General features: G+C 52.8%; 1 protein-coding gene across 1 annotated transcript; it reads right to left on the reverse strand.

Annotated features, from left to right (window-relative positions):
• Window positions 1–4,183: 4,183 nt before the first annotated feature.
• ube2o (ubiquitin-conjugating enzyme E2O) lies at window positions 4,184–24,582 on the reverse strand. Its single transcript, XM_084685135.1, has 19 exons — window positions 24,023–24,582; window positions 13,739–13,798; window positions 13,388–13,498; window positions 13,013–13,110; window positions 12,780–12,843; window positions 12,352–12,495; window positions 12,058–12,167; window positions 11,753–11,903; window positions 11,243–11,345; window positions 10,603–10,897; window positions 9,296–9,450; window positions 8,849–8,961; window positions 8,584–8,715; window positions 8,411–8,500; window positions 7,384–8,287; window positions 6,946–7,082; window positions 6,529–6,732; window positions 5,922–5,979; window positions 4,184–5,036 (listed from the first exon to the last, which is right to left on the reverse strand). The coding sequence occupies exons 1-19, from the start codon at window positions 24,461–24,463 to the stop codon at window positions 4,255–4,257; spliced, it is 4,152 nt and encodes a 1,383-aa protein (XP_084541261.1). The 5' UTR covers window positions 24,464–24,582; the 3' UTR covers window positions 4,184–4,254.
• Between the last annotated feature and the right edge of the window lie 973 nt (window positions 24,583–25,555).

The raw sequence follows: 25,555 nt of genomic DNA on the forward strand, positions 1-25,555 counted from the left end.
GCATGTTTCCTCGTTCAGCTCCTTATGGAGACTGATAAACAGAGAAATGCCAACCTCGGCTCAAGAAACCCTTTGCTATGATGTGTGATTCTGTATGGTTGCAAATAGAAACTGAAGAATTAATTAGGGTGTCCTAGTTTTGGAAAACTCTTGACAGCTCATTGTTTGTACTTGAAGGCGTGTGGCTGACTTAGTGAATGAAGCTAAACCCATTCATGCTGTCGTCTCCCAAACTGGTGGGAGCCGTTGACATTTTTTATCTGACTGCTGCTTCTTGATTGGATGTCGTCTTAATGACAGTTTTCAGGTGTTTTGTGGTGACGGGGAAAGTTAGTACTGTTTTTTTGATGAAATCATGATCGATTCTCTTTACTTGATAATGAATAACGAATAGAGAAATCTATTTTTCCACTTTGCAAATGTCTGTTTTTTTTTTTTTACTGGAAATCTAAAATAATGTCTGGAGTGTTTCCTTGAAATAAAAAAAGGGTTTTATTTCCATGTGTGTTTTGTATGGACCATTAACCTCACAGCACGGTCTCATTTAAGTGCACCACAAGAAACAACTTGGTACTATGGTACTGCTTGCAAAGTTTAATGCATCACTTTATACAGTTGTCTCTAAGCAACGAAAGGAAACGGTAAAAAAGAAAGAAAAGAAATTATATTACAAATTAACATGAGGGAAAAAAAACAAAACAATACACACTCAGCAAATGTATACATACTGTATATGCCCCAAGCATTCACATGACCACTTACAACTCGAGTTTGTTAAATATAAATGTATTTATATATTTATAGTCATGACTTCTGTACAGAGGGAATCAGGCTACAAATCATGTTCATTAGTATTACCAGTACAGGCCACTGTGGAAATGCAGACATCGTACAGTCAAGTCTTGTGAGTGGCCCATTCAAAAGGCTTAAAGCAACATGTGACATGCTTTGGCTGGAAACATCTCTCCTAGTAGTAATAACAACAATAATAATAATAATGGTTAAATCGGAATAATATACATACACAGAAAATATGTGCTTAACGCCCCACTGTGTTTAAGACCTAGCTAGCTTCACATTTGATGCTTTCGTGATTGAGGAAATGAACGAGACGGGGAAGATCAAGGCTGCCACACGGCAATCAGAAATGAAAAGACATCCTTCTCGGAGGGTCGATATGCCTGCTTGTTTTCCTTCTAGCTGGGTTCGTTAGAAATCTCGTTCGTTTCGAGCGCTCGCTCTTCTTGATTCTTCGGGAATCAAATGTAGGAGCACTGGACGTCAAGATGTACCAACCGAGGCGACACGCTACCAGTACCATAGCCTTGAGGGGGCCGAGACGCACTTAAGAACCAGGACAAGGAGCGAGCGAGCCTGATCGGAAGATGAGGGTTTTAAGAAGACTTGACACTGAAATAAAATTCCACCCCATTATTTTCTTTTCTTCTCTCTCTTGTACAAACTCAGTTAACCAGGGCACCTCGTGCCCTCCTTCACTTAACACTCATCAAGCAATAAATATCTTTGTTCAAGTAAGAGTTCACTCGTTATTACAGTTCACAGCTAAGCAAGGGTGTTTGAGTGTGTGTGTGTGTGTGTGTGTGGGGGGGGGGTGACCTATAATATCTGGCAACGCGAGAGGATAGTATTCCAAGACGTCAGAGAAGAAAACAACGAGTGTGTCCCACTACCCATACCACCATACAATGTAGTATAGTAGATATTATACACATATTATTTCGTATGGTAGATACTATTTATATACCTACTATACAATATGGTAGTATCAGTATGATGGGTCTCTACAGTGCTGCTGAAGCCATGGGCCTAACGCATGGAGCTCTACTACCGCCCCCAAGTGGTCAGACGGAGAACAGCTCCAGCCTCACGTAAAGCATGTGTCAAAGAAATGTCATGATGTAATGATGCAACGACTGACAGTAAACAAATAACAATAACTGTTCTATTCTGTCCAAAGTGCCACATATTTTCATTTTTGGGGGGTCATTAGTCAGGTATTGGGAACATAGTCATCACCCAATGATGTGCTCGAGTCACGGCAAGAACCCCCCCAAAAAAACGAATTCCATTATTTATTTGTAATCGTTATCAATCATAACAAAACATTTCAACATCATTTTGTCATCATGTAACTGTTACTGAACGTGCAACATTATGGGACAAAAAGCAACGAAACCATTTCACCTGGGAAGAAGTTGCCGTTGAAAGCAGATGTGGGGGCTCAGTTGAATAACCAGCAGCATCACGGTGGAGAGATCCAGAACAAAGTGGCCACCCCCCCCCCCCCCCCCCCCCCCCCAAAAAAAAAAAATCTGCATTTACAAGTGAGGGCCTCAGCATGGATTCGAACACTGGAATGGGAGCCATGGCGTGTTTGCCGATATACTGTCGTAAGCGTGAGACAAGCAGCTTTGTACATACGGTCGTAGATCAAGAACAAGAATTCAAGTAAGGCAACAATGTTGAGATGAGATCGAGGATGGAGGATGTAAAGGAATGCTGTGGAGGGGGGTTAACTTGTGTCATGTGCAACAATGTAGGGGCGGGGACCCCCCCCCCCGACTCCGACACCCAATGAGAGCGCGGAACAGGAAAGAAGGGAGGAGTTTATGGGGCGGGGGGGCTGGAGGCCCATTCTGATAGGACGTCCCTGTGACTCAGCAGATTAGCACGATAGCCCAGGGTGTACACAAGACTACCACTGGCTTGACTCAACAGTCTCCCATCATAGCATCAGTGCTGTGACGACATTCACGAAGAAAATCAAGCATTTGTCGTGTGGGGGGTAAAACGACAAACGAGGACGCTCCAAATCGTCAAAATCCATGAATGAGGCCAAGTTGGCAGGAACATGGCGACCCCCTTCTGCCAGTCTTTCTCTGTCAGGAGAGCTCCAGCAGGATGGACCTCCAGGAGGCCAGGATGTAAACTTTGTCACTCACTCAATGTCACCTGCATGTTTTGGTGAGAGCGATGGGTAAAGGACTCGACAAGGGCGTAGGTCAAAGTGAAGCTGCTGTGGGAAGTTTTAAAACATTCGGGTATACTGTGTCTGTGTCTAGCACAAGTGAAAGAGAGGGGGAGAGACAGAGAGGGAGAGGGGGAAAGAGAGAGAGGGGAGGAGGAGAGGGAGAGAGAGAGAGAGGGGGAGAGAGAGAGAGGACGACAAAATGCGAACAACCAGTAACAACTACTTAAAAATAAGTCCATCCATGAATGTGTCATGTGGGGATCTTTGTTGTAAGATTGTCCTTCAGTCGGAGTGCAGGTTGATGGGAAGAGGGAGTGAAACCAGTACTATGGGTCCCTGTTAAGGGTCAAGGACTCAGGCATGCTGGGAAATGTAGTTCTTTAAGCTCCACCCAGCTTTCGGGACTACAGACGCCCCTATTGACCCTGCAGATCCCAGGACATCTTGGCAACATTAAGAAAAGTCTCCATCCTGTTTGTTCAAACTGACAAAATCGAAAAGGGAAATTTGTGCAAAGACCCCCCTATTTTGGGGGGGGGAAGTCCATTCAGGTCGATTCCACAACTATCCCCATTCACAGCAGCTATCAACACAGCAGAGTGGAGTCAATGGCACCTTTGTTTTGACCCCAATTCTCCTCTCTCCATCTGCAGTCAAGGCCTTGGTCGACCCAGGAAGTGTGGTCAGGTGACAGTTCCTGGCCCGTGCGTTCCTTCCAAGTCTGTGTCCTCAAACGCTCAGAGGATCCTTTAAAGCAAGGGGGGGGGGGGTTCCCCACAAGAACAGCGGCCCCTGCATCGCTGGAGGTGGCGGGGCCTGGCTTTGGTCCCTGTATATCCAGGTAACCACCCCCCCACACTCCTACTCCCCCCCCCCTACATCTGAGCACATGTGACTTCTGTGGGAACACTAAAGCAGAGCAGATAACAGACGTCATGAGTCACACACTCGTACGGGGACCTGGGAGTTGTAGTTCTTCCTGTTAAAAACAACGCATCCAGCAGTCTCCCGCTCTCTAACGGTACTACAGGAAAGAGGGCAACTTCGGAGGAGATGGGGCGGAGGGAGGGCAAGACAGTTGGGGGGACTGGAGGAGGTGGCGCAGGTAGGCAGCGGAGGGGGGGGGCGTGGGGGATCGTTGACCGGGCAGGGATGATAGGGGGGGGGGGGGGGGGGGCACAGTGCAGCTTTAGGGGAGGGGCCGAAAAAATGGAGAATCGGCAGGGGAGGGGCATGTCGGGCCGGGGGGGGAGGGGAGGCACTTACTCTCGGACTTCGGGGATGCCGGCGGCAGCAAGGGCGGCGCGGTACTGCAGCATGACGCCGCGCACGCTCTTCACAAAGCCCTTGGAGAGCGGGAAGAGCGGGAAGCCGATGTCCGGGTAGCCGCTCCGCTCCGGCAGGAAGCTGCGGTAGCTCTTCCTCCTCTTCTTCGGCCGCACCACCGGCTGACCTCCCGGCCCGGCGGCAGAGTCCGAGGACGACGCCGCTCGCACCGTGCCAGCGACCGCCGCCGGTGCCGCCGCCGCCGTGTCCGACCCGGAGCAAGCCCCATCCCCGGGCGCCCCGTCGCAGTCGGAGCTCTGGCTCAGCTCCGTCTGGGCGTGCGTGGTGGACGGGCTCAGGCCCGAGTCCTCCAGCTCCTCCTCCTCCTCCTCTTCCTCCCGGCCGGCCGGCTTGCCGGGGCTGCTGCGGGCCAGGGGCCCCGGCCCCAGGGGCAGCTGCTCGTCCAGGGGCTCCACCGAGGGAGGCCTGTCCCTGGAGGGCCTGGGCGGCGCCGGCGGAGGCCCCCTCTCGGCGGACTCGTGGAGCTCCAGCCAGAACTCCAGGCGGTGGACCAGGCGCCAGCCGCTGGAGGCAAAGTGCTGGCGGATCTCCTGCTGGAAAACGTCCACGGGGTTCTGGAGGAGCTGGGTCATGGACTGGACCATCTTGATGAGGGCCATCTCGTTGTAGCAGCGGCTGTTCTCGTAGCCCTCCTGCAGGCCGCGGTCGCTGTCGAAGCCCGCCTCGTTGTAGTACGGCTCGTTGACCAGGATCAGGCCTGGGGGGGGGGGGGGGGGGCACACGCGCCAAACAACGTTTATTTCGATTTCGAGCGCTAAATACATTTTTCGCCCAGTGCCAAGCGTCACTCTCACACACCCATCTGCATTAAACTTTCGTTTGTTTAAATAGCGATAGTGCACATCGTGAGTGCAGCGGATCATGCAGAGCCCGGAAGAGCGCCGTGCTGGAAGCACTGCAACCACGGAACAGTCGGAGTTCTCAGCGCGACAACGATTTTGCAGGTCCCGCAAGAACGTCAATACAATTGCGAAATGCGTGTCAAAGTCATGTGACGACGGGTGCCGATTCGCAATAGCTGCCACCACACGGGCACACGACGCCCCAAAGGGTGGGGACATTTTAGTGGACAGGCCGACCAAAACGCCGACCGACATAGCGAGCTAAAGAGCTGTATGGTCGCGGCTAAAAATAAGGCGCAAGATGCCCTTAAATCACACAGGGCTCTTACACACACACACGTTCACAGTGTAAAAGGCACTCTACAAACACATACCACCATACGACCGTGGCTTTAACCCAAGGTTCGACACATGATGGTGGTAGGATGGAGGTCCAGAAAAACGGAGCATTGCGTCAGCGTTTGATCCTGAGCCTGATACTCTGGGCAGGATGAGGAACGGGCAGCGCTGGGCGTGTCACCGACACGCCTGGCTTGAGAGCGCCACGGTGATCCAGTGTGACACCCGCCGCAGCCCAGGCAGACATGAGCAAATGAGCACATGAATAAAACATGGCTATCTGCAGCAGTGTGTGTGTCTGTGTGTGTCTCAAGGACCGTGACTCGGGGTCAGGGTGGAGGCGAGGGTGGCGTGGAAGAGAGAGAGAGTGCGTGTCAGAGTGGAGGCTGGCTTGGACTCACCCTGAATGGAGATCAGCACTTGCAGCAAGCTGGACTTGCTGGTCCATCGCTCTGTGCCCTGCAGATGCACAGGGAGTAGTGGGGTCAACAACACGTACGCCGGCCGTGCGACGTGCGCCCGAGCAATACTACACCAACTAAATTCTGCCGTCTGCATGTTACATTTACATTTAGTCATTTAGCAGACGCTCTTATCCAGAGCGACTTACAGTAAGTACAGGGAGGTTCCTCCCGAGGCAAGTAGGGTGAAGTGCCTTGCCCAAGGACACAACGTCATTTGGCACAGCCGGGAATCGAACCAACAACCTTTTGATTAATAGTCCAACTCCCTAACCGCTCAGCCGTCTGATCCCCTGTTTTCTTGGATGTTGTTCCTTGATGTCAATCTGTTAATCTCCCAGCCCTAAACGGATTTTACCCACTTGCCAGACACGCCATAGTAAATACGAATGATGTTCTTAATGACTTGCCCGTTTGAATCAAATCCAATTTAAAAACACTCCCACAACACAGTGAAGGGTACACACTAAGACTATTGAGATGCACCCCGTGTAGAGTACTGGCAGCCTGGGTGCGTTTCCAGTGTGTGTGAGTGTCTCCTCCTCACCTTGCCTATCCAGGTGCCCAGCAGGCTGACGCAGACCTTGCCGTTGTCGTACAGGTTGGGGTTGAGGCGCCCGCCGCACTGGGACAGGTAGCGGAACAGAGGGGGCACCGCCGGGTAGATGTTGGGCAGCTGGATGTCAAAGAGGAACAGGCCATCCTCGTAGGGGGTCCGCGTGGGCCCCTTGATCAGGGCCGAGAGCAGGTCCTGTTGGGGGGGGGAGAGAGATCGAGAGAGAGAGATCGAGAGAGAGTCACAAGCTAGGACAGCCATGGTTGAGAGGAGCAGCTGGATCATTACCAGGCCCTTCTCCCACCACTAGCATTAAACCCACTGAACTCGCGTCCTGAGAAGCTAAAAAAGTTTAAGCGCTTGCGCCGCGGTCGATGTTTCCCCCGGGCGGTTAGCTCGTGGTTTTACCATGCGGTCCTCGAAGGTTTTGACCATGATGCCGTCGGGGAGAGAGGTGGCCAGCAGAGCCATCTCCTTCCTCACGGTGCTGAAGAACTTCTTGGCCTCGGCCGGCTGGAACTCCATCTGCTTGAAGGTGTGGGTGTCTGGAAGGGAGGCGGGAAGAGGAGGAGAGGTTAGAGGAGGTGGGTGGTTTAGAAAGCATGGGTTTGGGGGGGGGGGCAGACTTCTGTTTGTATGGAAGGAGTGGATTAGGCAATTCAGTAAACAACACATCTGCTTTTACCCTGTACCTATAACAGAACAGAGTCAACTAAAGAAGGGGGGAAAGATTGACAATGACGGGGAGAGAAAGGGAGACAGCGAGAGAGAGACAGTGAGAGAGACAGCGAGAGAGAGAGAGCGAGAGAGAGAGAGAGAGCGAGAGAGATCCTGAACACTCTCTACCTGGTGCCCACTCCAGCACAGAGAACACCTCTCCCTTGGCACTGGTGAAGGTGACGCCCGGCTTGCCCCCGCACTGCTTGCACAGGACGGGCGTGTCACTGGACCAGTCGCTGGGCCAATCCCTGGGCCACTCCGCCGCCGCCGACGACGCCACCGGCGTCTGGGCTTCCTGCTGGGGCCTCTCCTCGCCGGCCTTCTCCTCGCCCTCCGTCCCGCCCCCGCCCCCCTCCACCACGGCCTCCATCTTCTCCTCCTCCACGATGGCCACGTTGTCCAGCGTCTTGCGGAGGTTCTCCTGGAGCTTCTTGATGTCGTCCAGGAAGCGCTTCTCCTTGGTGGGCTTCTCCGGAGCGACGGCGGGGGGGGTGGGGGCGGCGGCGGGCACGCTGGCGGCTGAGGCGGGCTCCGCCGAGGTGGGGGAGGTGGGCGAGCCCCCGGTCCACAGCTGCTCCACCGTCATGTTCTTCAGGCTCTCCAGGATCTTCAGGGCCTCCTTCAGCTCGCGGAAGCCCCGGGGCGTGCCCTCTTTCCCGGGCTTCTCCCCGCCGGCGTCGCCCGCCGCCGCCGCTCCTCCTCCTCCCGGGGTGGTTCCTCCTCCGCCGCCGCTAGCCGGGCTGGCGACGGCCCCCTCGGGCGGGTCCTCACCTCCGGCGGAGGGCGGCTTGGTGGGGGCGGCCCCGGCTTTGGTGCCCTCGTCCGGGGAGATGATGAGGGGCGAGGGCCCCGTGGACGCCTGCGGGGTCGGAGCGGCGTTCTCGGCGTTGTGGTCGTCCTCGTTGACGCCGTTGTCCGTCTCCCAGCTGTCGCTCTCGTCCTCCCACTCCTCGGTGGACAGCCCGCTGCTTGTCTCCTCCACCGAGTCGTAGTCCGTCTCCTCGATCTCAGACTCCACGTTGTACAGGTGCTGGGACGGACAGAGTGGCGGAGAGGAAAGAAACGTTAAGACCTTTTTGGGTTGTCGCTGTCGAATCCCATCAAATCAGGCGGCGGCTTGGCTTTCGGAAAAGACTCAGACTCCCATGAGTACCTGGGGCAGGACGATGGTCTTGGAGTTGTCGGCCCACACCACCTCCACCTTACTGCTCACGTCCACCCTGGACACCTGGCCCACGTACGTCTGGAGGACGTAAACACAAACAAAAAGGGTCAACAAACGAAACGATAAAAAATAAATAATAATAATAAAACCAGACACTTCACCTCGTTCTCGCCGGCCATGTTCTGTTCTGTGTCTGAGTTCCCTATCCTGATGACGATGTCGGTGGTGCGGAAGTGAAAGTCGGGGTGGTCGGCGAGGTCGTAGACGCTCACGTCCTCCTCCTCTCCTATGACCTGGGAGGAGAGCAGCACCCACGCGCCTGTCAGCTCCACGTCGACACGATCCCATTAAAAGGATCTTCTCGCAGGTTGCCATGGCCACGAAAGCAGCCACAAACCCCCACACACACACAATGTACTGACTGACCTCCACGTCGTCGCTGGCCGTGTTGAGTTTGATCCACTTGATCGCGCACGTCCTGCCCTTGTGATCCCCAGACTGAATGACCCCGTACACGCCTTGGTCCTGGGAGGCTTGAGCTGTGGGTGAAAACAAACGCACCCTCACACGCAGACTCGGTATAAAACAAGGACAGAGCTAAAACGAAAAAACAGCCACACGGATACTTATCCAACACCCACCAGCATCCAGTAACGCTCAAAGCACAAAGATTTATCACCAAGGACACTGGGTGCCAAAATAAGTCCTTCTGTTTGTTTGAAACAACCCTTTACTGTACAAAAATAAACTTATTTTATCTAGACCACCACACACACACCTGAACTTGGCATAGTTTCATAAAACGCCCTACATACGCCGCGGTGCGAAAGCTTGAATGGCCTGGATAACTTGGCCAGTCGGACGGCGACCTACGTCGTTTGTCGACGACAAAGTCTCCGGGGCAGAACTCGTGGTTGTCCAGGTGCTGGATGGGGATGAGGTCGTTGGAGCGGATGCCAAATTCCACTCGTCCGTCCTTCCACATGACGTCGGCCGAGGTCTTGGTGGACACCACTTCCACGGCCACTCTGCACACACAAACACACACACACACACGTACACGTTAGATATAGCTTCTGTCCTATTCAACAGCTTTTCAGCCCAGGTGATAGTCTATATGTCTCAATTGTCTCATTCAAAGGGAACTAAGAGGTCTTGGTTTTCAGCATCCACCTCTGCCTGAAATCCATCCCCTCCCCCGCCCCCTCCCCTTGTCTACCCTCTAATTAATTTGGCCACTCCATCCTCCCCTCCCCATCTCCCTTCATCCATCCCCCTCCCTGTCCATCCAATTCCCTCAATAGGCCCTCTTCCCGCCCCCCCCCCCTCTCTAATTCAATATGTCTCAGCAACTTTTGCTCGCTCGCTCTACCTCCCTCTCGCCCCCACTTATCTGCCTCTCTCTGCCTCTCCCTGCCTCCATCTCAATCTCCATCACAGGACACAGACAGCATCTCAGCCCACGAGACACTTGCGCATCTGGGATATATTTAAATCATCACATCCGATCTGGTGGCCCCTTCAAACCCAACATCCAGGAGTCCCCGGACAGAACAGGAAGTGAGGACGGCGTCTGGGTTTTCTGTGTGTGTTTACAGCCAGTACACAGTGTGAAGCCTGCTTGGACAGACTAGGGAAAGCAGAGCGCTGGAAGCAGCTGTGAGAGAGCCATCCCAGGATATTTACAGATTACGGAGAGACAAAAAGGAGCGGTCGATAAACACAGGTCCTTCTGGCAGAGAGGAGGTGTAGGATGTCTGTCTCTGGGTCCCGAGACCGAGGATACAAAAGTGTGTGTGTGTGTGTGTGTGTGTAAAGCAGTGTTCACAGCTCCTGCACTCTTGTCAGTGGGTGTTGAATAGCTGCCAGACAGCTTTTGTGTGCTGAGGATCCTTCAACACGGAGAGAGGGAGGGAGGAGGGAGCGGGAAGCAATGAGATGGAGAACACAGAGAGAGACTGAAAGGAGGAGTGAAACCATGTGCAGAAAGAAAGAAAGAAAGGAAAGGGAGAGGAGTAGAGAGAGAAAGAGAGAGGCGGGGGGGGAGGTACATGTTAAGGGAGAGAAGGAAGGTAGGAAAGAGTGGAGAAGAGCGAAGGAAGGAGTGAACGAAGCAAGAAAAAGGGAAAAAAAGCATGGCAGACAAAAAGAAAAAGCCCCGACAGAACCCGGCCCCCCACCTGTCGCCGGGCTTGAACTCCCGGGAGAACTTGGTCCTCTTCTTCTTGTGTTTCCTCTTCAGGTTGCGGATGGACAGCGGGATGCTCTTCTTCCGGCCGGCGCCCGGCCCGCCGCTCTGCGACGACGCCGTGGAGCTGGCCGACGACGTCAGGGAGCTGGTGTCGTCCGTGTCCTCCGCCGCCTCGTCGTCCGCGTCGGGCTCCCCGGGCTCCGCCCACGCCGGGGGCTGGGGGCCGTCCGTGTGGTTGGGGGCTGGCGCGGTCGACGTGTGGTGCGGGTCCGAGTTGCGTTCCCCTGGAGGGAAGGGAGGAGGGGAGGGAGGGAACATCTGCCGGTTTATCTGCTGTAGGTTGATGCGAACACCGATATGCAGGCTGAAGCAGATGGCTAAACGGCAGCACGGGCGTACTGATGAAAAGAGCAACAAAACTTGAGCCGCGACTGCATTTAAGTGAAGTTATCGCAGTGCACTCGTGATATGAATATCTGAGAAGGCCATCGACAGACAAGCAGTCCATTCCAGATAGTAGAAGTCAATGGCTTTGACATTTTTTCTTTCGCTCTGTAAGCTTGTTCTTCTCCGAGTCGAGATACTGTCCCGGACACAGAACAGAAGCATATATAGATTCATATCTGTACCCTCTGGGCTCTCAGTCTTCTCTGCCGAGTGCTGGTTGGCACCTTGTGTGTCTGCAGTCTCTGCCGTCTTCTTGCCGGACTCCTTCTTGAACATTCTTTTCAACTGTAGAGGAAGCGCACACACGGAGGTCATTTTTGATGTCCCGACGTGGAAAGGAAACACTCTGTTAGCACACAGGGGCTAGGACACATCACGCGACAGACATCACGCGACAGACATCACGCGACAGACATCACGCGACAGACATCACGCGACAGACATCACGCGACAGACATCACGCGACAGACATCACGCGACAGACATCACGCGACAGACATCACGCGACAGACATCACGCGACAGACATCACGCGACAGACATCACGCGACAGACATCACGCGACAGACATCACGCGACATGTAAAAGACATGATATTCACACGCAGATGACATTGTGACACTGTTCACACACGCGCAGCGAATAACAGCGACCGCCATCCAACTGAACACACACACGCACGCGCGCGCGTACCCTCCGAGCCACGGGGTCTTCCGGCAGGAGCGGCGCCCCCTCGGGGCCGTCGCAGGTGATGCGCGTGGTATCCACCTTGGCGGGGAACACGTAGAGGGCCCGCTCTCCCAGCTGCCTCTGGGTGTGGTCATAGTATCCCAGCCTCCTCACCCTGGGGGGCGGGGACAAGAACCAATCAGAGGGAACCGTGGGGGGGTCAGGTGACAGTGGCGTGATCCACACCCATGCTAACAAGCACCATAAACACGTCTTGGATGGATGATCCAATATCGAGGATGGATTGGATCATTTGGATGGATGGCTACCTGCAGAGGTTCTCCGTTGTGATGATGGATGGCGGGGGGTAGACGCTGTCCGAGCCCTTGGGGGAGTAGCTCTTGGTGATCCACGTCACCTGCAGCTCCACCACCAGGACCTGGAGTCACATGACCCACAGTCACCTGACACCCACTCCGACCCATGACACAACGCTAGCATGACTAGTATTTCCTCGGACAAACGAGCAGGCTAACACTTGGGACCGAGGTGGTTTCGTTACCGGGCGGATAGAGTCGACATGTTTCGAGAAGGCGCTCAGCGAATCCTTCTTCTGATCTTACCTCTTCGACCACGACCCTGAACTTGCTCTTCTTGCTGAGCACAGGTTTGACGCCGGACAGCCACAGGACGTTGGAGAACACCTTGGCAGGACCAATCAGCACCTGGCCTGGGTAGAAGCCGTACGCCTCGTCGAAGAACAGCCCCTGGAGAGAAAAAAAACAAAACGATTCGTCATGGATCGTTTTCTTTGCAGAGCTCTCCGGTGACCCCGGGTGCCTACAGGGTCGACGCCGTTACAAAAGCAGAAAGCGACTCGAAACGGAGTCGGACTGAAACAGAGTCCCAACGGGGACGGTTTGGTTTCCTTTTCGACTCGATCCCGAGACGTTTCCTGAACGCGTCCGTTTGACGCAGGGGCCTCGACCCGTTCGACCTGCGACAAACTGCGCCCGGTCTCGGGGCGCTACACGTTACCGTGCCAACGTACCGAGTCACTGACGTGGGGACAGACGTCGTACAGCTTGGCGCCGTCCTCCACCGTCATGGAACACCTGGAGGAGAACGAAGAGGTTACACACAAACCTCATACTGACTGCACGCAGACAAAAGCAACACAGGCACTGACGCAACAAATATGCCGGGGACACAACGCACATCTGAACACGACATATAGCCAGGCAGGAAGGAATCCAGTCGTCTGATTGGAGGAGAGTGCTCTACCTGGCTCCATTGGACAGCTTGAGGATGATGTGATTGGTCAGGTCATACACCTTCCCCAGCCAGAAGTCATAGGCTATGTAGTCCCCATACATGAAGGACTGTAAGGAAACACACACACACACACACACACACACACACACACACACTGTCAGCCAATTGGGTTATCACATTCACGTTCAAAGAGTCTCCGCCCAGTATTCTGACATGGACGCAATGACCCCTTCCATCTTTGTAACGCCTCAGCGAGCGAGTCGCGAGTCAAAAGCTACGGCCCAGCCATCGAATGTCTCCGCCGTGTGAGCATGTGGCGTCCGGGCGTCTCGTTCTCCGAGGAGGGAGGTGGAGGGGGGTCAGGTCTGGAGCGGAGGACCTCACCCAGATGTGCTGCAGGTCCTTGCTGTTGACGGGGTACAGCACACAGTTGGTCCCCACCAGCTTCACGGCACACTCGATGTCTATGTTGGTCACGATGCCACACTGGTTGTCCTGGAAACGCCCCGGAAAACAAACAGCTCGTCAAACAAGAAATAAATCCATAATATGTATGAATATCTGATAATTGTGTATCCCTCTCTCTACCACGTTTGTCTACAAACGTCTTGCTCCTTTGGATGGATTTATTCCAACGCCGTACGAAGAGTTCTTTAACGGGAGGGGGAGGCAGGAGTTGTAATGGTATGCCAGGCACGTGGGGAGTGACTGACAGGGCTGGTGAGGCACACTTACATTGGAATTCATCCGTCGCACGGTGTCTCGAATAACCATGGAGCGATCTTCAAGTTTTAGCTGAAGATGAAGAGAGAGAGAGAGAGAGAGAGAGCGATGAAGAGAGAGAGAGACAGAGAGAGAGGGAGAGAGAGAGAGCGCGATGGAGAGACAGAGATAGTAAGGGTGAAGGAGGGAGGGAGGGGGCAGCAGAATGGAAATCAAGCGGTTGGGAAAGTGTACGGAATGAAAATGGAAAGAGACAGAGAAAATGAGAGAGGGAGCGAGGGAGGGAGTGAGGGAGAGAGTTAAAAAGGGGGTTAGGAAACGGCACAATAAACAGCTCAGCGGCCTCGTGTTTTGAGCCTTGTCATTTGGTGCCTCAGCGGGGGGGGGGGGGGGAGGCCTCCCGTCATGGTGGTGCCGAGTCACAGCGGCAGGGTGGGCCAGTAAACCTCCTCACAGCAGGTTCCAGCTCCAAGCACTCAGTGCAAAGACGGGGGGAGACACACCCAGTCGAGACTCCCATCCAGACCACTGAACGTGCGATTGTGGGGGAGAAACTACGCTGTCCAGAACTATGTAGGATCGACGTTAAAGAGCAAGGCCTCGGATTCTCGCGAAAGGTTAGCATGCGTTTGACCTCGATAGGCCGTCCTTTGGACAAGGACGGTCGGGTGACGTCAGCGATGGTCTGGATGGCGGGATGAGATCATCATCATCGGAGCAGAGAGAGAGAGGGGGAGGTGGGGTGATCGAATAGCCTGTCAGGGTTGAGTTACTGCGCACACACGCACACTAAGAAAAGCTCTGCCCTGTCTCATGGGACACACACACACCATAACAATCGCTTTTTACACATACACACACACACACACACACACAATTACAATCCCCCCTTTCTCTACCACACACACACACACACACGACTGAGGCTCTGCGTGGAATGGGTGTGAAAATCCTGCAGTGTGCTGCTGGCTGGCAGGAAATAGAGATGATGTGTTGGGAGCGGTGCGACATCAACAAGTCAACACTGGAGCAGCCCTGTCCAGCCCTGGGAGAGACCCTGCTCATGCACCCCAGCATGGACCGGGAGGGAGGGAGGGAGGGAGGGAGGGAGGGAGGGAGGGAGGGAGGGAGGGAGGGAGGGAGGGAGGGAGGGAGGGAGGGAGGGAGGGAGGGAGGGAGGGAGGGAGGGAGGGAGGGAGGGAGGGAGGGAGGGAGGGAGGGAGGGAGGGAGGGAGGGAGGGAGGGAGGGAGGGAGGGAGGGAGGGAGGGAGGGAGGGAGGGAGGGAGGGAGCTAAACTTTGCAATTTCCTGAACATGGATAACGAAGAAAGAATAGAGTCAAAGAAATGCTTGGAACTCATGATTGACTCATGCAGACCCATGGGGCAGATGTCAACAGTGTAGAATATAGGGATAGGGACCGCCCTTTATGGCTGGGTGGGGGGTAAAGGATGACCCCCCGCCCTGGAGGGTTAACCTGCTTTGTAGTACTGTAATATATAGGCCTGGGAGTCATCATATATTCTCCATGCGGTTTTCAACCTGTAAACATAGTCGGCAAGGAGTCAACAAAAGCCAGTTATACAACCACACGGTGAGTTAAGAGTACTTTGTGGGCCATTTAAGCAGGCAGGCATGTTGACTTGCACTGGTAAGGTAATGTTGACAGTGTCTATCTATAGGCATCTTCCTTCCTGCTGGCTTGAGGAACGGTTCCTCTGCCCGTGTCTTTAGATGGCTCACTGCCACTGAGCCGACCTTACAGGAGTTGTGTCAGCAATAAGACAAGGCGAAAAGGGAGTCCGTTTTTTTGGGGGGGGGGAAGATAAATTAAGTGAGAGGACTCACAAGGAAGAGCTAATTGATATTCATACTGGTGCTTTCAGTCAGGGAACCGTTCCTAAAAGCGCCTGGTTATCTGTATTCCTGGCTCAGTTTCTCCCACTTGTCTTAAAATCACCCTGTTGATCCAAGGGGCAAACACCATCACTGAGGAATTAGCTCCGTCGGGAGCGACATAAGGCTCATTAAAACGACTACGTGCATCATCTTTAATCCACTTCCCCCGATCAGCGCGTGTCACTCCCATTCCGCAGGAAACACAATTTGCATTCAATAAACACATCCACTGGGCCAAACGTCGTTTGTCAAAGGCTGGTTAGCATTGAGGGAACTGTTCCAGAGAGGGAGCTAGCTTGATGAGCTAGGATGCTACGAGCTAATTATCTTAAACTTGGCTAGCGCAGACCACGCAAGCTGGTCCACTGGCTGGCGTTCAGAGGGTGGCAGCCGGTGACCGTCACCTTGGATGGGTCTTAGGAGGGCCAGGATGGGGATGCAGGAAGGGAAGTCATTAGGAAGGGAGTTAGATAGCTTTGATGGAAAAGAGTGGATGTGTGTTCTCTGGGAGGTGTGGAGCGTATCGTAGGATTAGGGTTGTTTGTGGGTGTATACATTGTTGTGTTCCACAATATGCAGACTAGCCTACCTATAGCTTTGCTGAAATCATTTTACGAGCATTAATAACCTCATCTTTTTTGACCAAATAAGTGCATTTTTTGGGGATGGTTGTTTATTCTTATTGGTTGACCATGTAGGCTATATTGGCAGGATGAGGGTTAACATGATCTTATCTCCTTAACTCAGGAACATGCATTACTGACAGAATAGACAAACACACACACACACACAGTCGGGGCAGAACCTGCGCTTGTGTAACCCTACTCCACTGAATTCTGGGGTAAAGGAACGGCGGACTCAATCGATCGACGGCCATGTTTTCTTGTCTTCCGTTCAACCTGCATGTCACACAGATATTCAGATGTTCAACTGGGATTCAGAGATCGACACACACTTCAAGCACGCACGCACACACACCAAGCCAAATCCTTGCCATTTTAAAAACCAGGGGGGTAGAAATCACTACCCTTTGCACAACCCATTCAGGAGTTGTCTTTTGTTTCGTTTTATCGCAGGTGGAACCCACAGGCTCCTGTGTACTTGGACACGTCAAAGCTGTCATGTGTTTCCCCTGAACGAGCTGATCTCCCCTACCACCGTCTCAAATCCTCTCTCCCCTCTTCTCATGCAACGAAACAGAACACGGAAAGAACATTCTCCTCCACGTGTAGCCGGGCCTCACAGTTGCCGAGGACGATGCTCGTTTTCAACCAATCAGGCGCGAAGGATCCATGCAGATAGGAAACCTGAACATGGATTATAAATGTGCATATATGAATAGGATTATGATAGATTTGATCATCTGTGTTCGTGTGTGGGTTGGCACCTGCGTGTGTGTGCGCGAGCGCGCGAGTGTGTGTGTGCGCGCGAGTGTGTGTGTGTGTGTGTGTGTGTAGCAGGGTTCAGGAAGTGCATGGAATCCACTGCGCTGGTTTCTTTTCTTTGTTGCATAGAGCACATGGCAAACAAGGGCGAGTCAGCGCTACGTCAAGTCTGGAAACCAGCAGTCTCTTCAGTGCGGGCGCATCGTTAGGACACGGGCACACACACACACACCTTAGATGTCACTGGAAAGTGAGAGCCAGGCAGTCAAGCAGCAGCAAAGCGGATCACTGTTGCCATGTCTCGTTTTCACGGTGGGGCCGGGGTAGGGAGGGGAGAGGGACTGGGCTGTGGCGACGGAGGCAGACACCAGACAACCTTGGCTGCCTGAGCGAGCCCTCCGATAAGACGCCATCCACAGTAGATCGATTACAGCAATCAATGGAGACCAGCATTTGTTTGGACTTACTGAGCTAATGAACACGACAGAGAGAGAGAGACAAGGATAGACACAGGTATAGGAAGACACGGAGACAGAAGGATATATAGACAGAGGGATAGAGAGGCGGAGAGATGGAGGGAGATAAGAGACAGAGAGACAGAGAGACAGAGAGAGAGAGAGAGACGGGAGAAACAGAGAGTCACTGCAGAGCACTGCAGCCAAGAGCCACGCCTGTTCTCCACTAACACAGACGTTTCATCTCTCTCGCTCTCTCTCTCCCTCCCTCTCTCTCGACAGGCACGCGCAAACAGGTGACGAGGCAAGCAACCACACAGGGTCACACAAACAGGTGACGTGACACAAATAGGTGTCTGGAACACACACACACACACACACACAACAAGTGAGGAATGAAATGGAGGGAGGGGGAGAGAGAGCGAGACAGAGAGACACACCAAACACACCCGCACCGCTCCTAAGAGCATCCTCTCTCTGCTGTTCCAGCGGGTGTTGGTCGGCCATCTCTCGGATTCTATTGATCCAGACACACAGGGAAAAGGGCTCTGTTGGAGAACTGCAGACCTGTTCTAGTGTTCTACTTTGGGAAGATGGCACAACACCACCTGGTTCCTATAATAGAACCCTGCTGTACCCCAGAGAGAGGACAGACACAGAGATGAGCGAGCGAGCGAGCAAGCGAGCGAGCATAGTTAAGAGACCGACAGACAAACAGATAGTGTCGGAGCAAGATGACCAACAAGTGAGAGAGAGAGCAAAGATGGAAATGGAGAGAATCCCGCCAGAGAGATTTGGAAGCGACAGACAGAGGGAGAGACAGAGAGAGAGTCATGGGTGGGGAAAGAGGGAGGGACAGAGAGAGAGACAGAGGGAGAGAGTCATGGGTGGGTAAAGAGGGGGGGGAGGGACAGAGAGAGAGACAGAGAGAGAGAGACAGAGAGGAGAGAGAGGGAGAGAGTCATGGGTGGGTAAAGAGGGGGGGGAAGGACAGAGAGAGCCATGCCCTCCCACGGTGACGGGTCAACACTGAAGATAACAGACTACTGCAGCCCAGGCCTTCATTCTCTCTCTCCCTCCCTTGCTCGCTCTCTCTGCTTCCCTCCCTCTCCAGTGGAGCCGTCTATACAGGGAGCATCCGATCCATTATCTAAAGGAGGGTGGGGACAACCACAGCCCATTACATCACTGCTCAGCCTTCTCCAACACTGTCCACTGGGACAGAGGGGAGAGGAGAGGGGGATGGAGGAGAGGACGAGAAGGGGGTAGGGGGAGGGTTGGAGAGGGTAATGGGATGGGCAGGAGGTGAGAGAGAGGTTGGAGGAGGGGTGGAACGAGTCATAATGAAATCCAAAAAGGAATAGGGAGGAGGGGGGAGGGAGAGCAGGGGCGAGAGGACGAGAAGGAAGGCGGGACTGCGGAGGGGCATGGAAAAGGAGGATGTGTCACACCTTGTACTCGGATATGTCACACCGTGACAACACATTAGGAGGAGGCCACCGCCCTGAGTCATGGTGGGATGGAATGAAGACGAGTTCCTCGACCCCCCCCCCCCCCAGTCGTCGTCGTCGTCTCTCCCCGGCACCCATCACACCTCCTCAGATTCCCTCTGTCTGCAGATGAAGAGGGACACGCATCTAGGGACTGTCGTTCTTCTTAATACATGCGCGCGCGTGGTGCAGGTGCCTTAGGGCTACTGCTAAGAAGCATTGGCAACAGAAGAGTGCATATTTGTGTGTGTGCGTGTGTGTGTGTGTGTGTATTCCAAGGCCCTGGCACCTGCTCTCCATTATTTCAGGCTGTGCTCACAGCAACGCGTCTTGGCAACAGCGGCATGATTACATCCCAGATTACCGGGTGAAGTTCACGCCACCTACACTAAGCTGTCTGCACGCCGCGAGACCACCACAGCCGGGGCGCAGGCGCCGGGCTCCTTACGCGGCAGCATCGTGCGGTACGAAGAGAAGGAAACGGGTGTGCAAGAGTCGATCGGGGTGCTGGTGCACAGTAAACAACGTGGAGAGGGAGAAAAAAAGATTCAAGGACGGCCGGTGATTAGTTGTGGTGTTGAGTCAATTAAGAGTCAGAAGTATAAATACAATCTGATAGCTTAATTCACCTTTTCAGGGAACACCTAGGCTAATAGCAAATGAGACTAAACAAGCAGTAATTAGTTGGCTTTGGCTTAGTTCATTGAAAAGGCAGTCACGGTGGGACAGTGGATTTAGTAAATGTGATTGGAGAAGGCAAGCTCCGGTATGACGAGGAATGTACTCGGCCCTCAACTCGCTGGGCTGGGGGTGTCCCAGGCCGCTACAGCGATCCCAGAATTGGAGCGAGAACGGTGGGGGAGGAGAGTCACAAACGCACACACAGGGCAGAGAGCATCCCCCCTGTCTTGAGATGGATCCTTCCAACCTCCCATTTATCACCAGCATACAGGCTGAGCCAATGACAAAGCAGCGACTCAGGTCGGGTGGGGGGTTAGGGATGATGACGGGGCACAAAGTGACACGTGATGGAGGGCTGATGTATGCTTTCACAGTGCAAAGGACAGGAGGGAGATGGACACAGGAGGGGACGGAAAAGGCCTCGACGATCGCATCTCCGCGGCGACCGTGTCTCTCGTCCACGCGTCTGCCTTCTCGCCCACTCTGGCGTCATCCAGTGCGTGTCAGGGCGTTCTCCCTGTTCCGCCGGCCGCCGCTGGTCGTTAGCCGAGCGACAGACCAATCCTCTGGGTGACCCTGGTGAAACTAGAGACAGTGTCTCACTCTTGTACACATACCAAACCTCTTAAGGACAGGAACTTGTCTCCTGTTTAGTTCTGGACTAGGTACTCCAATACTGCATATAGGGCTACGAACTTCACTTTAAGGGTTCACACTAGACTGAAGTTAAAAGTTAAATCGAGTTCCTGCGAACCTCGTGCAGTGAAATGTGAGTCTGGTAGAAAAAGAAAGTGACGTGATTGGACAGGAGAGGAGCCCTTATTGCTTCCCAAGGACAAACAGCACCTCATTACCATAAAGACCATCTGCCCCCTATCTTGTCAGTCTCTTTCTCTCGCCGTCGCTCTTTTCCCCTCTCCCTCCCTCCCTCCCTCTCCATCCTCCCTCCCTCTCCACCCTCCCTCCCTCCCTCCCTCTCCATCCTCCCTCCCTCCCTCCCTCCCTCTCCATCCTCCCTCCCTCCCTCCCTCCCTCTCCCTCCCTCCCTCCCTCCCTCTCCATCCTCCCTCCCTCTCCATCCTCCCTCCCTCCCTCCCTCCCTCTCCACCCTCCTTTTCCTCTCCCCCACTCCCTTTCCCACTGTCGCTCTCTCCCAGCCAGCAGCAGAGGCATAACCCCCCCCCGGGCGGCTCCAGGGTCTGCCGCAGCCTGTCACCATTATCATCTCACACCAGCCTTCACCTCAACCCCCCTCCTCCTTCTCCTCCTCCATCACCCCCGCGCCTTTGCGTCATTACCGCCCCAGAGGAGGAGCCCCGGGCCTGGGGAGGCTCTACTAAGTCACCCCCTGGCCCTGGCCCATCCACCACTCAGACAGCAAGGCCTCCAATCAAAGCTTCGAATGAGGCATGGGAGGGAGGCAGCAGTGCCGCGCCCTTTACTCTCTACCAGCTACCTGCGGCCCCCGCGCCCCTGCCCTTGGACTGGAGCGTTGAGAGGCGTGCTGCAGCAGAGCCGCCGTGCCGTAGCCACGACACGGCAGGTGAGTGACTGAAGCGTCGGGGGCCGACTGCAGGGCAAACGTCAAAGTGAACAAGCTCCCCGCGCGTCTCCTCGGCTCTCCCAAGGTGCGAGACACACTTTGCAAGGGTGGGCTCCCTGTCGCGACGGGTGATAACGGGCATACTACTCCCTTCATCTTAATGAGGTCTGAAGGCAGCGCGGTGCAAACGGTGCAACTTGTCAAAACAAATCGGAGGTCGATGTTTTCCGAAGCTCTGGATAGACTCTCCTCGCTTTAACTTCCTGGTATCTGAGAGAACTGGAGCGGTACTGTGGTTCCTCGAATTGTGAATCATGTTTTTCCCCAATCGTCTGTATTTTTTTTTTCCCCCAGTAGAGATGCTTTGCCATCGTGAGAGGGAGATAAATGCCTTCGCACCCACACCAAAACAACTGCCTGACCCCGGCATGGAAACTAAATTATAATTCACCACACAGAGCTAAAGCAGCTAGGCAGGCATACTTGCCCCTGATAATGATTCCTCCACCGCTCTAATGGGTTTAAAAGGCCCTGCTGCCTGTGCTGGTGCTGAGGGGGAGTGGGGGGGACACGGTCCTGGCCTTGGCCCAGTCCACGCAGGGCGCCACGTGCCAGGCGCAATCTCCACATACGCCCACGTGGATCAGCGTGAGGCGGCGCGAGGCAGCGCGGGGTGCAAGGCAGCGCGAGGTGCTAGGCAGCGAGGGAGCCTGATTAGAACCAGCGTCCCGGTACGGAGGTCTGAGACCCAGGTTCTCCTTTCATAGTTACCTCAAAGTGCGCCATATTAGAATGCAGCTGGCGGCGACCGACCCCACCCCCCCCATATCGTGGCGGAGGCTAGCGGCGTGTCTCGGAGTAAGTTCTCCCAGGGGAAACGGGTTTGAGGGGGAATGTGGTTCCATCATGCTTCTGAACAGACCAGAAAGCATAATGGTTGCATGGGCAAGAAGATGCAGGCCAGTGTCCACAGGCAGGCTACCCTTCATGAAGCTTCCAGAAGACAACGGGGGCAGATCATGTTGCCAATACAGCACGTAGTCCAACTTTGAATTAGGACTTGACTGACCCAGTATTCTTTCATCGTATTCATAATCTAATCTTTTATTTTATTATTTATTGCTCATGTGCCTAAGAGTGGGTTGTCCTTATTGGCTTTTAACTTAATAAAAGTATAAATCCATTCGATGAGCAATTGGGACTGCAGACTCTGTAGGTTAGGGTTTTCTGTGCACGGGTTTCATAGAGGACGCTGAGCTGCGAGGATCCTAATCAGGAGGAAGGAGGGAACAAACAGCATGGGAAATCTCGGGGACAGACCATATTAGAGATATGCAAGTTTGCATACTGCAGGAGTGATGAATAATTGATTGAAATCTTGGAGTTGCTCGGGATGTGCGACAAGCAGGGCCCAAGAGAGGAACGTGGACACAGCGAGCCAAACGGAAACAACAGACAAATGCTCCACTTTCTAAAAACACACACACACACACACCGAGAACAAATGCTAGGCTTTACACAAATACACAACAGCAAACAAGGATGCGCGCGCACACACACACACACACACACAGGAAAGAGGCGTTGAGGCCTGGAACATGACTAGGCATTTGTGTAACCCAGTAGTCACCCCCTCTGCTCACGTAAACACGCCTGACTCATTGTTCTACCGGCACATCCCTCTCTCGACATTTGTCCCGACCACTCAATGCTAACACCCCAGGGCTAGAACTTTACACAGGACAAAGCAGGCTTCCCGCACTGAACATCTTCCAGGCTGGTCCAGGCTCCACCGCTGCTATATGACCTGCTTCCATAGGGCACTAGAGAACACCCTTTCACTGCAGCCGGAAACATTAGCCCAACACAGGGATGGCTCTCTATTGGGTTAGTAATGACAAAAGCTTTGTCACTGGACTGGATGATACTTTCTCTGTGGGATTTGATGAAGCTGTGACACTGGGCTTCCAGCCTCCTTTGTCTTCGCTGTTTAATTGTGCAAAAGTCCTAAGGTCTGTCAAGCATTGAAACGGGCCTAATTAAAAGCTCTCAATCAAAATGGTTCCGGAAGAAATTCATAGGTGTCCCAAACTACAAGTGAGACGTAATTTTAAAAGAAAGTCTGCAAAATTGGCTAGCTACAAGAATGGTCTGCAGCAGGCATCCAGTTACAGTTTGAAGCTATTTGCAGGAATAACACATTTACTGTACAAAGTAAAGAGAGGATGGCCTCGCCTTGTTGACAAGATGCTACCACGTACGTTGACTGTTATCAAAGCTTATCCATCCATCCATCAATATTCGGTCAACAAAGCTGCATTCAAGGTGTTGGCTATAGTAGTTTTCGGGTTTGATGTCGTTTGTCACAATCCTTTGCACACAAGGTCCACCAGCATTGCAAGTAGCTTATCCAAGATATAAACGTTGGGTCTTCGATTGCAAGAATATTTTGTCAAGGTGTCTTTAAACTAATTTATGGAGATGTAAGGACGCACTAGCAAGCCACGATAAAGAAGACTGGAAGCCACATGTTTGAATCACAATTAAGTTTGCTTGCTAAATCAGCTTGCTACTCACTTCACTAGTTAGCTGAATATCCAGAAGGACTAGCTACATAATTTGGTAAAATGTTCCATGTGAGCCAGCCAGCTAGCTAGCTAGCTATGCACCTTGATTAGCCTATATCACAAGCTAGCTTACTTGTTTTACCTAGCAACTATGCTAACTACCAGAATTGACAGCTTACTAGAAATACATACAAAACAATTGAGAAAATACAGATATATATATATATATAAGGCTGTTCACATATACGTGCCATTCATTGTTTGTGTATCATCTACCTTTGTTTCTCGAATGTCCTGCTTTCCTCCTTCTGGGTACCATTGCACGCGCACAAACCCCCTTCCAAGAGGCCGACTCCGGGTGTCCGCAGCACCGCTCTCGTTATCTGAGCTGCAGGGTATGCCACCACCTCCTCCACCGCCTCCTCCACCTTTACCACCACCTCTACCTCCGCCATCAGATTCGATGTTCGAGTCCGAGTCTGAATCAAACTCTTCTTCACCATACATCATTCTCACAAGGCCGAACCGGACCGAACCACGGTACCGACCCGACACTAAATCGTGTGAGAAAAGAAGTCGTTGGGAGCCGCCTGCTGAAGGAGAGAGCGCCATGGAAAGAGGCTCTGACACGGGACTCAAAGCAGGAGAAAGCGCCGGGGTGGGAGACGGGGATGCTGCGTCTGTTGCTATTGCGTCCGATGCTACGGGCTCCGCCATCGTTGCTGTTGTCAGGGAATGATGCGGGAGATAGAGCGGGGTAGCAGGTTAGAAAAAACGAGAAACCTGTAACCAGGGAAGTGCACGTGTTTACGTCTTATACGTAATCAGGGCGTTGAGCGCGCGCTGCGTAGCTGACTGTGGGCGTGTTATTTGAAAATAGCCGTGGGGGGGTGGGGGTGTACCCACCTGTACCCACTTCTAAAATGTTTAGACCCACATATTATTGTTAACCATGCTTTATTTATTGGTCTTTCTAAAATATTTTTTCTATGATTTATCTAGGACCTCCACACAAGAAAATGACTGACAGCATAAAGTCACCACTTGGTGTCAGTGTACGAGCGGATACAACCGCTGGATAAAGATTCCAGCAGCCTAACTACTAATTGCCAAACTACGCCAAGTATTGTTGATTGAGGACGCTCGTTTAGATTAATACACATTTTCTACATTAATAAAAATTCATATTTGGAAAAAACGATAGGCCCATTGGCGCATTTAAGGGCGCGTCTTGTTATTACTTTGTGCAAGTGTGATTGAAAACAATCAGACATATTTTCTCCATAATCAGTCAATTTGAAATGAGCTGAGCCCAATTTGCGGAGGGCCGAGTTGGGCGGTATTTGGAAAAGCTGAAAATAACAATATTTTGAAATACGTATGGATTTCCATTGCCCTGGATAAACTCCTTAAAACGTAATTTACAAATTACTAAATCAACTCTATAGCCTACTAATCAACTCACCCCAACTTTTCCTAATCATCTGACAGTCAAAGTAGAAAAGATCATGGGAGTATTGTTAACAGGCCTCATTGAGACAAAAGATCTTAATGGAAAGTTTTCCTCAAATGAGTCATATGGGGGATGAGTTCATCATTTACCGTATGGCTTATTTTAGCCTACTTTATAGCCCCTGATTGTTTCAACGTGGCACGACGATAATTAGAGAAAGCCATGACGAATTACCCTGAAAAATCCGAGTAATTATGTTTATTATTGACTGTATTCTCTTGGAATGGAGGATTTGATCACCAAGCTTGCTGTAGGCTTATGACCAAGAGCTCTTAAGAACCAAAGGTATAAATACG

Source organism: Hypomesus nipponensis, chromosome 21 (genome assembly GCF_054491055.1).
Source record: "Hypomesus nipponensis isolate SF chromosome 21, ASM5449105v1, whole genome shotgun sequence".
NCBI classification, from domain to species: Eukaryota; Metazoa; Chordata; class Actinopteri; order Osmeriformes; family Osmeridae; genus Hypomesus; species Hypomesus nipponensis.

What these genes read in the sequence shown, in the direction of transcription:
- ube2o (XM_084685135.1), bottom strand. Translation starts at nt 24,463, where the DNA reads ATGGCGGAGCCCGTAGCATCGGACGCAATAGCAACAGACGCAGCATCC. An exon ending in GAAGACTGAGAGCCCAGAGG is followed by an intron (nt 10,898 to 11,242) that starts GTACAGATATGA and finishes CCTTCCCTCCAG; the next exon opens with GGGAACGCAACTCGGACCCG. An exon ending in TGGGCACCTGGATAGGCAAG is followed by an intron (nt 5,980 to 6,528) that starts GTGAGGAGGAGA and finishes GTGCATCTGCAG; the next exon opens with GGCACAGAGCGATGGACCAG.